This window comes from Hippichthys cyanospilos, chromosome 2, assembly GCF_059441005.1.
Source record: "Hippichthys cyanospilos isolate Australia breed blue-spotted pipefish chromosome 2, RoL_Hcya_1.0, whole genome shotgun sequence".
Taxonomy (NCBI): Eukaryota; Metazoa; Chordata; class Actinopteri; order Syngnathiformes; family Syngnathidae; genus Hippichthys; species Hippichthys cyanospilos.
Genome location: NC_142370.1, coordinates 26,872,468 through 26,885,089, shown reverse-complemented (window position 1 = coordinate 26,885,089; position 12,622 = coordinate 26,872,468). Strand labels below are relative to the sequence as shown.

At 41.7% G+C, this 12,622-nt stretch overlaps 1 protein-coding gene across 2 annotated transcripts in view; it reads left to right on the top strand.

Annotated features, from left to right (window-relative positions):
* Positions 1 to 12,622, top strand: part of huwe1 (HECT, UBA and WWE domain containing E3 ubiquitin protein ligase 1) — a 45,257-nt gene that overhangs the window by 18,498 nt on the left and 14,137 nt on the right. For both annotated transcript variants that reach the window (XM_088441382.1, XM_088441375.1), the window contains 25 exons: positions 140 to 262; positions 349 to 444; positions 553 to 822; positions 1,099 to 1,251; positions 1,328 to 1,455; positions 1,576 to 1,657; positions 1,761 to 1,937; positions 2,033 to 2,578; positions 2,698 to 2,893; positions 2,976 to 3,143; positions 3,783 to 3,931; positions 4,012 to 4,078; positions 4,206 to 4,429; positions 4,520 to 4,731; positions 4,808 to 4,990; positions 6,606 to 6,778; positions 8,732 to 8,871; positions 8,949 to 9,024; positions 9,113 to 9,211; positions 9,289 to 9,416; positions 9,494 to 9,653; positions 9,767 to 9,995; positions 10,114 to 10,289; positions 10,385 to 10,474; positions 10,965 to 11,125. In XM_088441382.1, coding sequence (XP_088297508.1) covers positions 140 to 262; positions 349 to 444; positions 553 to 822; positions 1,099 to 1,251; positions 1,328 to 1,455; positions 1,576 to 1,657; positions 1,761 to 1,937; positions 2,033 to 2,578; positions 2,698 to 2,893; positions 2,976 to 3,143; positions 3,783 to 3,931; positions 4,012 to 4,078; positions 4,206 to 4,429; positions 4,520 to 4,731; positions 4,808 to 4,990; positions 6,606 to 6,778; positions 8,732 to 8,871; positions 8,949 to 9,024; positions 9,113 to 9,211; positions 9,289 to 9,416; positions 9,494 to 9,653; positions 9,767 to 9,995; positions 10,114 to 10,289; positions 10,385 to 10,474; positions 10,965 to 11,125 — 4,206 coding nt within the window. The remainder of the gene's footprint in view (positions 1 to 139; positions 263 to 348; positions 445 to 552; positions 823 to 1,098; positions 1,252 to 1,327; positions 1,456 to 1,575; positions 1,658 to 1,760; positions 1,938 to 2,032; positions 2,579 to 2,697; positions 2,894 to 2,975; positions 3,144 to 3,782; positions 3,932 to 4,011; positions 4,079 to 4,205; positions 4,430 to 4,519; positions 4,732 to 4,807; positions 4,991 to 6,605; positions 6,779 to 8,731; positions 8,872 to 8,948; positions 9,025 to 9,112; positions 9,212 to 9,288; positions 9,417 to 9,493; positions 9,654 to 9,766; positions 9,996 to 10,113; positions 10,290 to 10,384; positions 10,475 to 10,964; positions 11,126 to 12,622) is intronic.

Below are 12,622 nucleotides of genomic sequence, written 5' to 3'. Positions count from 1 at the left end.
AAAAGTGCCTCTGGGTTTGCTAAAGCTGATGTTTGCACCTGTGAGTTTGGTCTTAGATGAGTTTTTCTACCTTTTTTCAGTTTGTGGAAAATAATGTTTTCATGTTACAAAATGAATGTTTTTTTTTTTTATATTTCAGCTGATAGATATGGGTTTCTCAAGAGAGCATGCCATGGAGGCACTATTGAACACTAGTACAATGGAACAAGCCACTGAATACCTTCTTACACACCCTCCTCCTCACCTTGGGGGAGCAGTAAGGGTAATCCTCAGGCAGAAATAACACACTTTTAAAGTAATCACCACTCAAACTAAGGCCATTGACAATCGTAATTGTTGTTGGCCTAGGATCTTTCCATGTCTGAAGAGGACCAAATGATGAGAGCAATTGCTATGTCACTTGGCCAAGAGGTCAGCATGGAGCAGCGTTCCGACTCCCCTGAGGTGTGTCTTTCTCGTTCAAATTGTATTCCAAACCAGATCATTGGCTATTAGTGGGAATGTCATGAATGAATAACTTAAAGGCAAGCTTCGGATGAAACAATCTCTTAGGAAGCAGCACGTCGGCGTGAGGAGGAGGACAGGAGAGCCAGGGAGAGAGCAGAGGAGGAAGAGGCACGCTGCTTGGAGCGCTTCATGGAGGCAGAACCCCTGGACCCACAAGAATTGCATGCCTTCACAGACTCTATGCTTCCTGGATGCTTCCACCTTCTGGATGAGCTTCCTGACACAGTTTACAGACTCTGTGACCTGTTGATGACTGCAATCAAGAGGAGTGGTCCAGAGTATAGAGACCTCATCCTTGGCCAGGTTGTTGATCAGGTCAGTAAGTTAAATAATAATGATTTCTCACACTGATAATTTCAGTTAGTTGTTACAGTGTTGTGTTACTAAGTACTTTAATCAACATTCCAGTATTACTGTATATACTATTCAAATTGTTGATTGTGAGTTGTAAAACAGGAACTGAGTCAATTGGCACTTTTCCACGAAGTTATGTGAATAATGTATACACTGGAATAAAAGCCGTTCTTATCAGATAAAGCGTTTAAAGGGTCAAACACAAGTGGTAGCTTGTTTTTATTTTATTTATTCAAGGTGTGGGATGCGGCAGATGTGTTGATCAAGGCAGCTGTGCCTCTCACTACAAGTGACACCAAGACTGTGTCTGAATGGACTAAACAGATGGCCACTCTACCCCAGGCGTCAAAGCTGGCCACTCGAATTCTGCTGCTTACATTGTTGTTTGAGGTAAATAGATTTGTTTTACCGCAGGAAAGCACATTCTATGTCTCTGGCAAATATACATTTTGCTTTTTCTCCAAAGGAACTGAAGCTCATGTGTACCACAGTGGTAGAAAGGAGTGGCATTCTGGATTTGTTGATTAAGCTCCTAGAGGTTGTACAGCCCTGTCTGCAGGCAGCAAAAGAACAGAAAGACATACAGACACCAAAGTGAGTAGCTAGGGCATTTAAATAGAAAAACCTGCATCACATTGCATGTATAATTCTGAACACCCAAATGCAGAATTTTGACAGTTTTTCTACATGTACTACGTACTATGTTTACTGTAGGTGGATCACACCAGTCTTGTTGATTATTGACTTTTATGAGAAAATGGCAGTCTCTTCAAAGCGCCGATCACAAATGAACAAGGTAGAAGTCAACTATTAAAGAAATTATAATTGCAGTATATGTGTCAAGCATGCAATGTTGTGTACACCCCTACTAATACGTTATCCATGGAATTTTTCTCAAGTATCTTCAGCCTAATGGAAATAACTGGAGATGGTTTGATGACCGCTCAGGCCGTTGGTGCAGTTACAGCGCTTCTAACAACAGCACTATTGACTCTGCATGGAGGGCTGGAGAGAGCAGTGTTCGCTTCACAGCTGGACGCAGACGATACACTGTTCAGTTTAACAACATGGTGCAGGTATAAACAAACATAGTATATGGAAAATAAAGGACCTCTTTCAAGCTTTAGTATGGCGTCCATTCTAATCCAATTATGAAAAAAATTTGGTGTAGGTCAATGAAGAGACTGGTAACCGGAGGCCAGTAATGTTGACTGTACAGAGAGTGCCACGATTGCCCAAACCACCTAAGACTGGCTGCATAGCAGACACTGAGAGAGAAGAGGGAGACCGGCGCAAAGCAGAAGAATCTCAGACTGATCTTGACACTGGGGCAGCAGTAGAAATGAGTGCCCCTAAGGGTGTTTCCAGCCAGCTCAAGGAGGTGAACTCTGGCTCAACAGCTTCCCAGGAGTCAGACTCTGTGCAAGGCTCAGATGTTGTCGGCCTGAGTGACGACATGACCACCGTTCTCATCCGCGCCTGTGTCAGCATGATAAGTGTCCCGGTGGATCCAGACACCCTCCACGCGACTCTGCGCCTCTGTTTGCGTTTGACGCGAAACCACCATTATGCCATGATGTTTGCTGAGCTGAAGAGCACTCGAATGATTCTTGGGCTGACACAGACCTCTGGTTTCAATGGCTTCACGCCGCTTGTTACCCTGCTCTTCAGACACATCATAGAAGATCCAGCTACTCTTCGACACACTATGGAAAAGGTTAGAGGCCCCTTTTGTTTTATTTCGTTTGGTTCTGTCCAGGGATCATGTATCTAATGAGTGAAACTAACCTCTGTAAGTATATGTTATATGTTTAAAAAGTTCATCTGTTGTTGTAGGTGGTAAGATCTGCAGTGACCAGTGGGGCAGGTAGCACCACCTCAGGAGTGGTGTCGGGGAGCCTTGGCTCAAGGGAAATTAATTATATTTTGCGTGTCTTGGGCCCTGCTGCGTGCCGTAACCCCGAGTGCTTTGCTGAAACTGCCAGCAATTGTGTCCGCATTGCCTTGCCTGCACCGCGTGGAGCTGGCACAGGTGGGTGAATCATGACTTCAACAAGCTGCTAGTTTATATTATTGATATGCATTCATTCTGTTTGTTTTGTTTGTTTCTCTAGCCTCCGATGACGAGTTTGAAAATCTTCGTATTAAGGGGCCAAATTCTGTGCAGCTGGTTAAAACGACTCCGCTGAAATTGTCCCCGTTACCTTCTATTCCTGAAACTATCAAAGAGGTCATCTATGACATGCTAAATGCCCTGGCTGCGTACCATGCTCCAGAAGAGTGTAAGATATTTTGGATAAATCAAGACCTGTAAAAAATAGCTCAGTTTATTTCAATTGCAAAAAAGTCGAAACAAAATGCCTGCCTCAAAGCTTCACAGCGACCATTTTTCCTATATGACTTTACTAGACATGCGCCATTTCATATAGAACTAAGTTGACACAATGGTGCTTCAGAGCCTGGAAAAAAATATTAAAGAAATGCAATGTGTTGTTCAAAGCAGAGCATGAGTACACTAAGGTCAAATACCTCCCAACATCCCAATCGTCTGCAAGTGGTCAAAGATTCTCATATCTATCCGACAGTACACTTCCAATTACTTTATTTAACAAAACATAAGTATGTCATGCACTATCTGCAGTGACAAGAACTAGTACTCAGTTAGGCAATGCACAGGCTTGACGCAGGCTGACTAGCCTCTGCTAATGGCTAACTACATGCACATTGCACTCAGCAGGCCAGGCCCTGCATATTAAAGCATACAAGTTCCCAAATACAGTAACTCACCTGTTTGCACACGCTTTCTGATTACTCAATGGAATGATCACAAACACATTCAATCACTGCAGCTTTAGTGGCACATTCAGTGCCACTCATTCAAACTTATATAGTAGTTAAACATTTTGTTTCTGTGGTTACAGCTGAACGTCCAGAAGAGCGTGTGGCAGCTGTTCCTGGTGGCCAAGACCTCTGCCAGATATTGCAGGATGTTGGTGATGATGTTTACCAACAGTACCGTCTCACTCGACAGGGCAGTGACTTTGACTCCCAGTCTGCATTCCATATCAATGTAAGCTTTAGTCACCATAAGTACCATTTTAGTTAGTGCAGTTAAAAGAAATACAGATTATAATGGATACCTTTTCATAGACTCAAGTTTTTGCTGCGGATGGCGCTGTGGCAGAGTCATCCCAGTCTGGCACACCGCAAGGAGAAGGTGAAAACAGATTTATTTCAGTTATGTCACCGAAGAGTCTTGAAACAAACATTAAGACTTTTTGACAGTGTCATTTACCTCATGCGAGACTGTTATATACTATATGATAATATATGATCATTCTTAGCCTCCACACCTGAAGAGATGCGGGAGGAAAAGAAGGAGCAGGAGGGAGATAAGAGTAGCAGCTCAGAGGAGGCTAAAGCCGCAAAGGTAAAGGCGAGCAAACCGCTAATGCCTACCTCCACCATCCTGAGACTGCTGGCTGAACTGGTGCGCTCCTATGTTGGCATTGCCACACTAATCGCCTCTTACTGCTACACTGCAGGACAGTCAGAGCTAATTAAAGAGGTAGGTAACATCTGCTTCATTTGATAAAAGTATCATGGACCTGTCTCCTTCAGTGCCGGGTTTCTATTTGTTACGTGTCTTTCCAAACAGGATTGCAGTGTGCTAGCTTTTGTGCTCGACCACTTGCTGCCTCACACCCAAAATTCAGAGGACAAAGACACACCAGCCTTGGCCCGTCTTTTCCTTGCTAGTCTAGCAGCTGCTGGCACTGGCACTGATGCACAAGCTGCTTTGGTTAATGAGGTGAAGGCTGCCCTTAGCCGAGCTTTAGGAATGGCAGAAGGTGCTGAAAAACATGCAAGGTAAGTGGGGGTACTTACAAATAATACAGTCATAGATTGATGTTGCAAACTTTAAATGCCTATTTGTCTCTCACAGGCTTCAGGCAGTGATGTGTATAATTAGCACCATCATGGAATCATGTCCCTCCACATCCAGTTTCTATAGCACAGCAGCAGCCAAGACGCAGCACAATGGCATGAATAATATCATAAGGCTATTTCTCAAGAAAGGATTGGTCAGCGACTTGGCTCGTGTGCCACACAGCTTGGATTTGTCAAGGTATGTGATTAGGATTACTGTAATTCATTTTAGTATGCCTTTTCTGTTTCATAGATTTTAACTGATCTTCAATGTTAAACATTTTCTCTTCTAAAGTTTCTGTAAAATGAAAATGCCTTGTGAATTTGATCTGTCAGAGAAGACTGAATAGCTCTACTAAATTTGAATCATTTAAAAAAAAAAAAAAAAAAGCAAATACAGTGGCCCCCGTGTTACGAGATTAAGCCGTTCTGCGGTTGGGCTCGTCAGGTGATTTCACCGTATGGCGGGCAATCCAAACCTATGTTAAATGACTAATGCGTTTAGAACCCCAGGTAACAACATCAAAATTGTATATACATATTAAAAATTGGTACCAAAATAGTATAGTAAGTGCTACGTATATATAAAATACGTGCATACAATCAGAAAACATCATAAATAAATGAAAAAAAAATAGAAAGGATTTATTTACCTTTGAGTGACACTTGTTATGCCCATATTCCCTAGTAAGTATAGCCTAGCTTCATATTTCTTGATTATCTCCAGCTTTGTTTCCATAAAAATCATCTTCTTACTTGGCATACTAGCAATCTTGGGACCCATGGCTAACCCATTCAAGTTTGAATTAAGCAGTAAAATGCACTTAGAATACGGTTTTGTAAACATTTGCAATAGAACAAAGCTTTACCATTCCGCCATTTTGAAACAAGGTCGACCAATAGCATACCAGCATCTCCGTCATATGACTGCAACAGGAACTAATTGCTATTACCTAAAAACGCCTGCAGATGGAGACAAAACAACACAAGTACAGCCAACCCCCTAGGGTCGTGACTTGTTTTTGGCTATATGGCTTAGCGATAGAGTGGTCGTCTCCCAGCTGAGAGGCTGTGGATTCGATCACCAGACCATGTCGAAATATCCTTGAGCAAGATAGTGAACCTCCATTTGCTCCTGATGCTGCGTCATCAGCAGGTAAATGACTAGTTAGTCTAAAGCGCTTTTGAGTACCCAAGGTAAAAAAGCGTTAAGGGAAAGTCCATTTGTCGCAAAGTGGGGAAAATACCTTAAAGAGGGGACGAAAAAACCCAGTATTCCACATAGCAATATAAAAAAAAAAACGAAGCCAGGGACGCTGTAACCCGGGGTCCACTGTATATATATAACTCGGCCTAAAATCATGACTAACCATTTCTCTCCAACCGTAAAACTGTTGCTTTGTCCTTTTTTTATTCTGTTTTGCAAAGCAGACTGAAGTTGTGTGTTCAAATATATTGATTGAATTGCAATTGCAGCATCATTTTGAATCGAAAATCGATTCTGAATTGAATTGGAGACCCCAAAATCGGAATCAAATCATGAGACAAAGATTTTGTGCTCCCAATTTTGTACTTTTTTACTGTACAACTTTTGGGACTCTGTACATTTCTATCAGGACCCATAGGTTTTTAGTATTGCAAGACCCAGTGACCCAACACTATTCAGAGGTAAAATGAGCACTGCGTAAAATACATTCTATTAAGATCTAAATAAGGATGTTGGTTCTTGTCATATCTTTGTTTTATCAGTACTTGAATGTGTATCCCCTTCAACACATGTATTCTAAAGTATGATTCATATTTTATTTAATTAGCCCCAACATGGCCAACACAGTGAATGCTGCTCTTAAGCCTCTGGAGACTCTGTCCCGCATTGTTAATCAGCCTAGCAGTTTGTTTGGGAGTAAAGGATGTTCGAATAAGAACAAGACCGAGCATGACACAGCAGGAGCTGCAAGGGATAGCAACAGCAACACTCAAGATCAAGGTATCTATGGTCAACCTTGCACCCGACATGGTTTACTTCACAAATTACATTGAAAAGTTGTACCTCATGATAATGAAGTTAATAAGATCTGGAGTGGCTTTAGTATAGTGACTATTTATATCTTTGAATCTAAGCCAATGGGGGGAAAAAACCTACAAAATTGTGGAACCTTTTCAATGGGGGAGGGGGGGGGGTGAATGAACATTTTTCAGGGATATCCTCAAGGCAAGGAGGAAGTATCCAATGCCAGCAGACATTTTTGAGCAGTGGTTCTTAACCTTGTTGGAGGCACCGAACCCCACTAGTTTCATATGCTCATTTACAGAACCCTTCTTTAGTAAAAAATAAAATATATATATTTTTTTACTGGTGCACGAAATGAATTGTGCATTAATATCACCTTGTTTGAATAACAAAACCAACACAGTGCATGGTAGGAAATCTCAGAGCAGGACGCTTTCAATGACTGTGCCCACTAGCTGCAGAGTAGACTGAGGGGTGGACCTCAGCGGCGGAGGCTCCACCGAACCCCTTAGACCGACTCACCGAACCCCTATGGTTAAGAACCACTGTTTTAGAGGGAATCCTACCTCAAGTGCATAACAGATTTCTCTGATTACAAGCCAACTTTTTCCCCCTCATTTACAACCCCCACTTTTAACCGCATACCTCCCACGGACATTTTTTTTTTCCACATAATTGTGTTTGAATAACATTAATTACAATGCAAAATAAGTAATTTGTCATGTACATATATTAATTAAAATACACCTCTAATTTGATATAGTATGCATTCATTTTAGAGTGTTTGCACAGAATGTCGCAAAATGCACTTTCAAGCGCCACTTTACCAGCTCTTTGTTTTCAATAACGCGGCTGCGTGGTCAAGTTGGTGTGGGGGGGGTCATGCTCTGATCTCATAACAGTCCTCACTTGGGTAAAGACAGCTAAGGAAGCAAATCATCTCCAAAGACCACCGTTTCTAACAAATTGGATTCGTGGAAGAGTAATGAGGATTTTTGCGCAAATGATGAGCAGGAAAGAGAGGACGTGCTCTGCTATTTGGCTTGTCAGACAGTGATATTAACTTTTAGGACTTTTTGACATTAATATTCAGCTGTGTCAAAAAATAAAGCTTTGAAACTTCAAATCATTTTTTTGTTGCAAAATTTGTTTCATCATTTGCATCTACGTGCACGTGTACATTTCCTTGCAGTCTTGTCTCGCTCCCACCCTCTCTTCCCCCCATAACCACAGTAGTATGTAATTCATTCATTATACGATGTTGAAATGCCTCCAATCGTAATGTCATCATTTTAATCACACACATCATGTGTTTTAATTGGACAGCCAACATCGAGGTAACCACTCCATGATCTATGTAACCACTGAAGTCATGGGTAGACTTATAATCGCGTTTTTGTAATATTCATTCAAATTGAAGTTTTAAAAACAAAAAAAGGGTGGTAGTGGGGCTAAGAATTATAACCGAGGTTGACTTCTACTCTGAACAATACAGTAATATTTCTTCACAGCGGAACCGAAACACAGATTGACCCACTTTGTGGAGAAACTGGCTTGTAACAGGCAGTCGGTGGTGCGCTATTTCTTTTAAAAAAAAATTTGTGTTATAGATGTCGTTTTGTATATTGCGTTTTTCGTAAACTTTATCTGAAGGTGCCACTGTATATCAAATCCCTGGAGGAGAGTGTAGAAAACAATGTGATTAGACACTGCCTTTCTGTGATCAGCCACTCACATTTAAGTATGTGTCACTCTTGAAGAGTAAACTAGGTAAAGATGTTGATTTTGGGAAAGAAACATCATCTAGTTACGGTTAGATCTGGTGCTTTTATGCTGGCTCTCTCTTTCTTCCAAGTAATGTTGAACAAAATCTTGCCAAATCTAGTGTTAAGAAATATGTAATGTTTCAATTCCTGGATTCTGTTTCAGGAGAATCTGGTGAAGCAGAGCCAGTGGAGGGCAACCACAGGGTGCAGGGAACAGACAGTGACTTAATGGATGGAGAAACAGAGGGTGATACAGTGGTCATTGCTGGTCAACCAGAGGTTCTGAGCACCCAAGCTATGCAGGTGATTAGCATTTGGTTCCTGTAAATAGCATTCAGTACCTGCACATAACACACAGTAATATTCATGTGTGCATGAAGGTGGAGAATGAGTTGGTGGATCTCATTGATGAGCTACTTGAGAGAGACGGCGCCACTGTAAATAGTACAATTATAGGTAAGCCTCAATCTGAATTTTGCATTTATTTATGCATGGGACATGATCTTAAAGGAAAGAAATCCTGACATTTTCATTTTCTATTCAGTCGGGCGCAGTGCTGAGGATGAGTCACAAGAGGATGTGCTGATGGAAGAGGCCCCCTCCAATATTAGCCAGGCATCCACTCTTCAGGCAAACCGAGAAGGTAGTATAGAGAGAAGATGGTTTAACATTTTGTAAACTGTGGAATTTGTTTTGTTTACAAACCTCCCCTATAATTAGACTCTATGAATATTCTGGAACCAGAGGATGAGGAACACACACAAGAGGAAGACTCAAGTGGCAGCAATGATGATGATGATAGCCAGGATGAAGAGGAGGAAGAGGAGGAGGATGAGGAAGAGGACCCGGTTTGGAACTAAATATGTATAAAATGTTGAATCAAGTAGTGTTGCTTGTGAACTCATAACTACCACTTGCTTTCAAGGATGATGAGGAAGGAGATGAGGATGATGATGATGAAGGTTCCGAGATGGAGTTGGATGAGGATTTCCCTGACATCAATGCTGCCCCTCATATTCGCTTTGAGAGATTTGACAGGGACGATGACCTCATCATTGAGTTTGACAACATGTTCTCCAACAATGGTAAGTAGACACACAAGTGTTTGCAATATGGAAACAAATAGGCATTAATGTTTGGATTATATTCCAGAGCGGTTCCCTGATGTCTGTTTTTTTTTTTCCTGTTTCTCTTTCAGCTGACATCCCTCCCTCCCCTGGCAACATCCCTAGCTCCCACCCACTAATGGTGCGCCATGCTGATCATGGTTCCCTCACACTCGGTGTTGCAGGTACAAGCAGCCGCCTGGCGCAAGGCATGGGCCGCAGTCAACGGACTCTTAGGCAGCTCACTGCCAACAGTGGGCACACCATCCACGTCCACTATCCTGGAAATCGCCAGCCTAACCCTCCACTCATTCTGCAGAGGTAAAAGATAATTTGTCTTATTGATGTTTGTATTTTTGCAATGCATCTTAGCCAGAATACTGGCATTGTAGTTTGGTTACTGTGATTGTAAACATTTCCACTACTTAACCATATATAGATTGCTGGGTCCCAGTGCTGCGGCAGATATTTTACAACTGTCAAGCTCTCTGCCTCTGCAATCCCGTGGTCGAGCTCGTCTTTTGGTCGGAAATGAGGACGTCCACATCATTGCTCGCTCCGATGACGAATTTGATGACTTTTTCCATGAGCAGAGCAGCACGGGGGGTCAAGCAGGTGAGGTTACTCATGCATATCTTGGTGTTTTGTTTTTAAGGTGTTTATTTTAGAATTCACTGTAGTTCTTAACATGTTGGGTTTCTATTTTTTAGGCACCCTTTCAAGCATTCCTACTGCCTTAACTAGATGGACAGATGAGTGTAAAGTGCTGGATGCTGAAAGTATGCACGACTGTGTCGCAGGTAGATGTTAACACTCTTTCACCCCTTTACAATTGTATGATTTTTTTGTTTTACCATCGACGGTGAAATTTGACCTTCTGTATGAGCGTCCAAGCTACACCTAGTATGCCTGGCTATGCCTTAGATCATGTTAACATACATTTTGGTGTGTTTTTGATTATGCTTGTCAACTGTTTCAAAGCTTCTTTGGTATTTAGAGAACTACAATGAAGCATGATGAGAAATTACTTGGCTTTTTCTATATATAAAATAGAATAAAATAAGCAATCTGCTTTTTGACTTCGAATGTCAAATTATTGTGAGACCATGCCTGGCCTTAGTATGCAGAACATCAGTACTTTTGGTAGCTCTATTATAGTAACAAAGGTTACACACCTCAAAGCTTTAAGTCATGAGCTTAACTGTACTTTATTTGTATGCTACTTGTTTCACCCTCAATAGCAACAACCAAGATGAATAAATGACACTTGTTGTTTTTGTTTTTTTTAAGTTGTGAAGGTTCCAATCCTGCAACATCTGGAAACTCTCCGAGATGAGGAGTTAGAAGAGCGTAGGGAAAAGCGGCGGCAGCAGCTGGCTGAAGAGGAAGAGTCTAAACAAAATGAGCGGAGGGCCTCCGGAGCAGAGCAGACCAGGGAACAGAACCTGCAGGTAGGTTTTCACAGTTGTATCCATTAGATTGCTTACTCGGACCTGGGTGCCCATTATGTACATGGTACTTCACTTAGAAGGCATAGTTTTTTTGTTGTTGTTTGTTTCGCCTGGATGCCTACCTTTCATCCCCATGCCCAGTGCAATGATCTAACTGTAGGACATAGGGCTGAACAGGCATGTGTTTTTGGCAGGGCACAAACTGTATTTTCTTTTACCTTACAAACATAAAGTGCATTAGCGCTTAGCAAACGGCTGTTAACTTGAGAGGTAGAACTCTCCCTGAGTCTCCACAGCCTGAGCCCCACCCCCTCGCCACCATACTGAACTTTTTAAAGGACTAGACATGACCTAGTGTTCATTCCTGTTGCCATACTCGGGAGACACTGGATTCTCTCCAGAGCTGTTGCTGGTCGACCCACACTGCAGCCCGTAGCCTAAAAAACAAGACAACGGGCAGACAGTTTTTACATTGCAGCAGTTGTTCTATTTGAATCCATTTTATTTTACATGCCTTTTCAACATGTGTACGGCTTCTCTTCATACTCCGTTGGGCACTCACGCTGCTCACACTACCCCCATGCTTGCCTGTAACAATTGTGAACAGCATTAAGTTGTTGCCGGAACTTACCTCTGTTAATTGTTTTGGGCCAAAATGCCCTTATATAATGCCATAACCATTGATGTAGAATGGTGAGCTGTAGTCTAGTTTTAAGCAAGAATGCCTTTGTGTGGCTCAACAAGACTGAATACTAACAGGCTGATTGACTGGTTCTGACTTCATGTTAGCGTGAAGGTGGGCATGTTGCAGTACATCGGATAGGCTCTTCTGTAAAGCAGTAACATAAATCTCCGGTATTTTCTGTAAGTAACAGTTGGAAAAAAACACAAAGCACTAAATCTGCTAAAAAGGAAATGTAAATTGGCGAGGGAACACTTTATCATGCATATAAAATACTCAAAGCATTTTTCCCTTGTGTCTGAGCATTCAGACAAACTTCCTGAGCAGGCTTTAGACCATGGTAAGCAACATCAAATTTGTGAGCAACGTGTTTCAGCTATTTAACCTGTGATTATTATTAATTTTTTTTTTGCTGCACTTGTCACCATTATAATACACAAGCCACAATTCAACAAAACTCATAATTACCTGCAACATAGCACTCTGCATGTTGGTACATCAACGTTGTTTTATCACAGAAAAGAGGTTACTCATAAAGACTAGGTAAAATTTAGTGGGTGGAGCTCATGATTCGCGTGACGATAATGACTACATTGCATGGTGTATATTTCAGTCTAGAATGCTCCCATACTTTTTCCATTTTCTGCCATTATTGGACTTCTTCATACTCCGTTAATCACATTTTGCACACATTTAAACTTTTAGATTTTTTTGGGCGGGATCTGAGGCAAATATAAAAAATACAAAATTCTAATATAGTTTTGTTTTTTTCTGCTGAGTGGGAAAGAGCAGTGCGCAATTGCGCAAGCGCACAG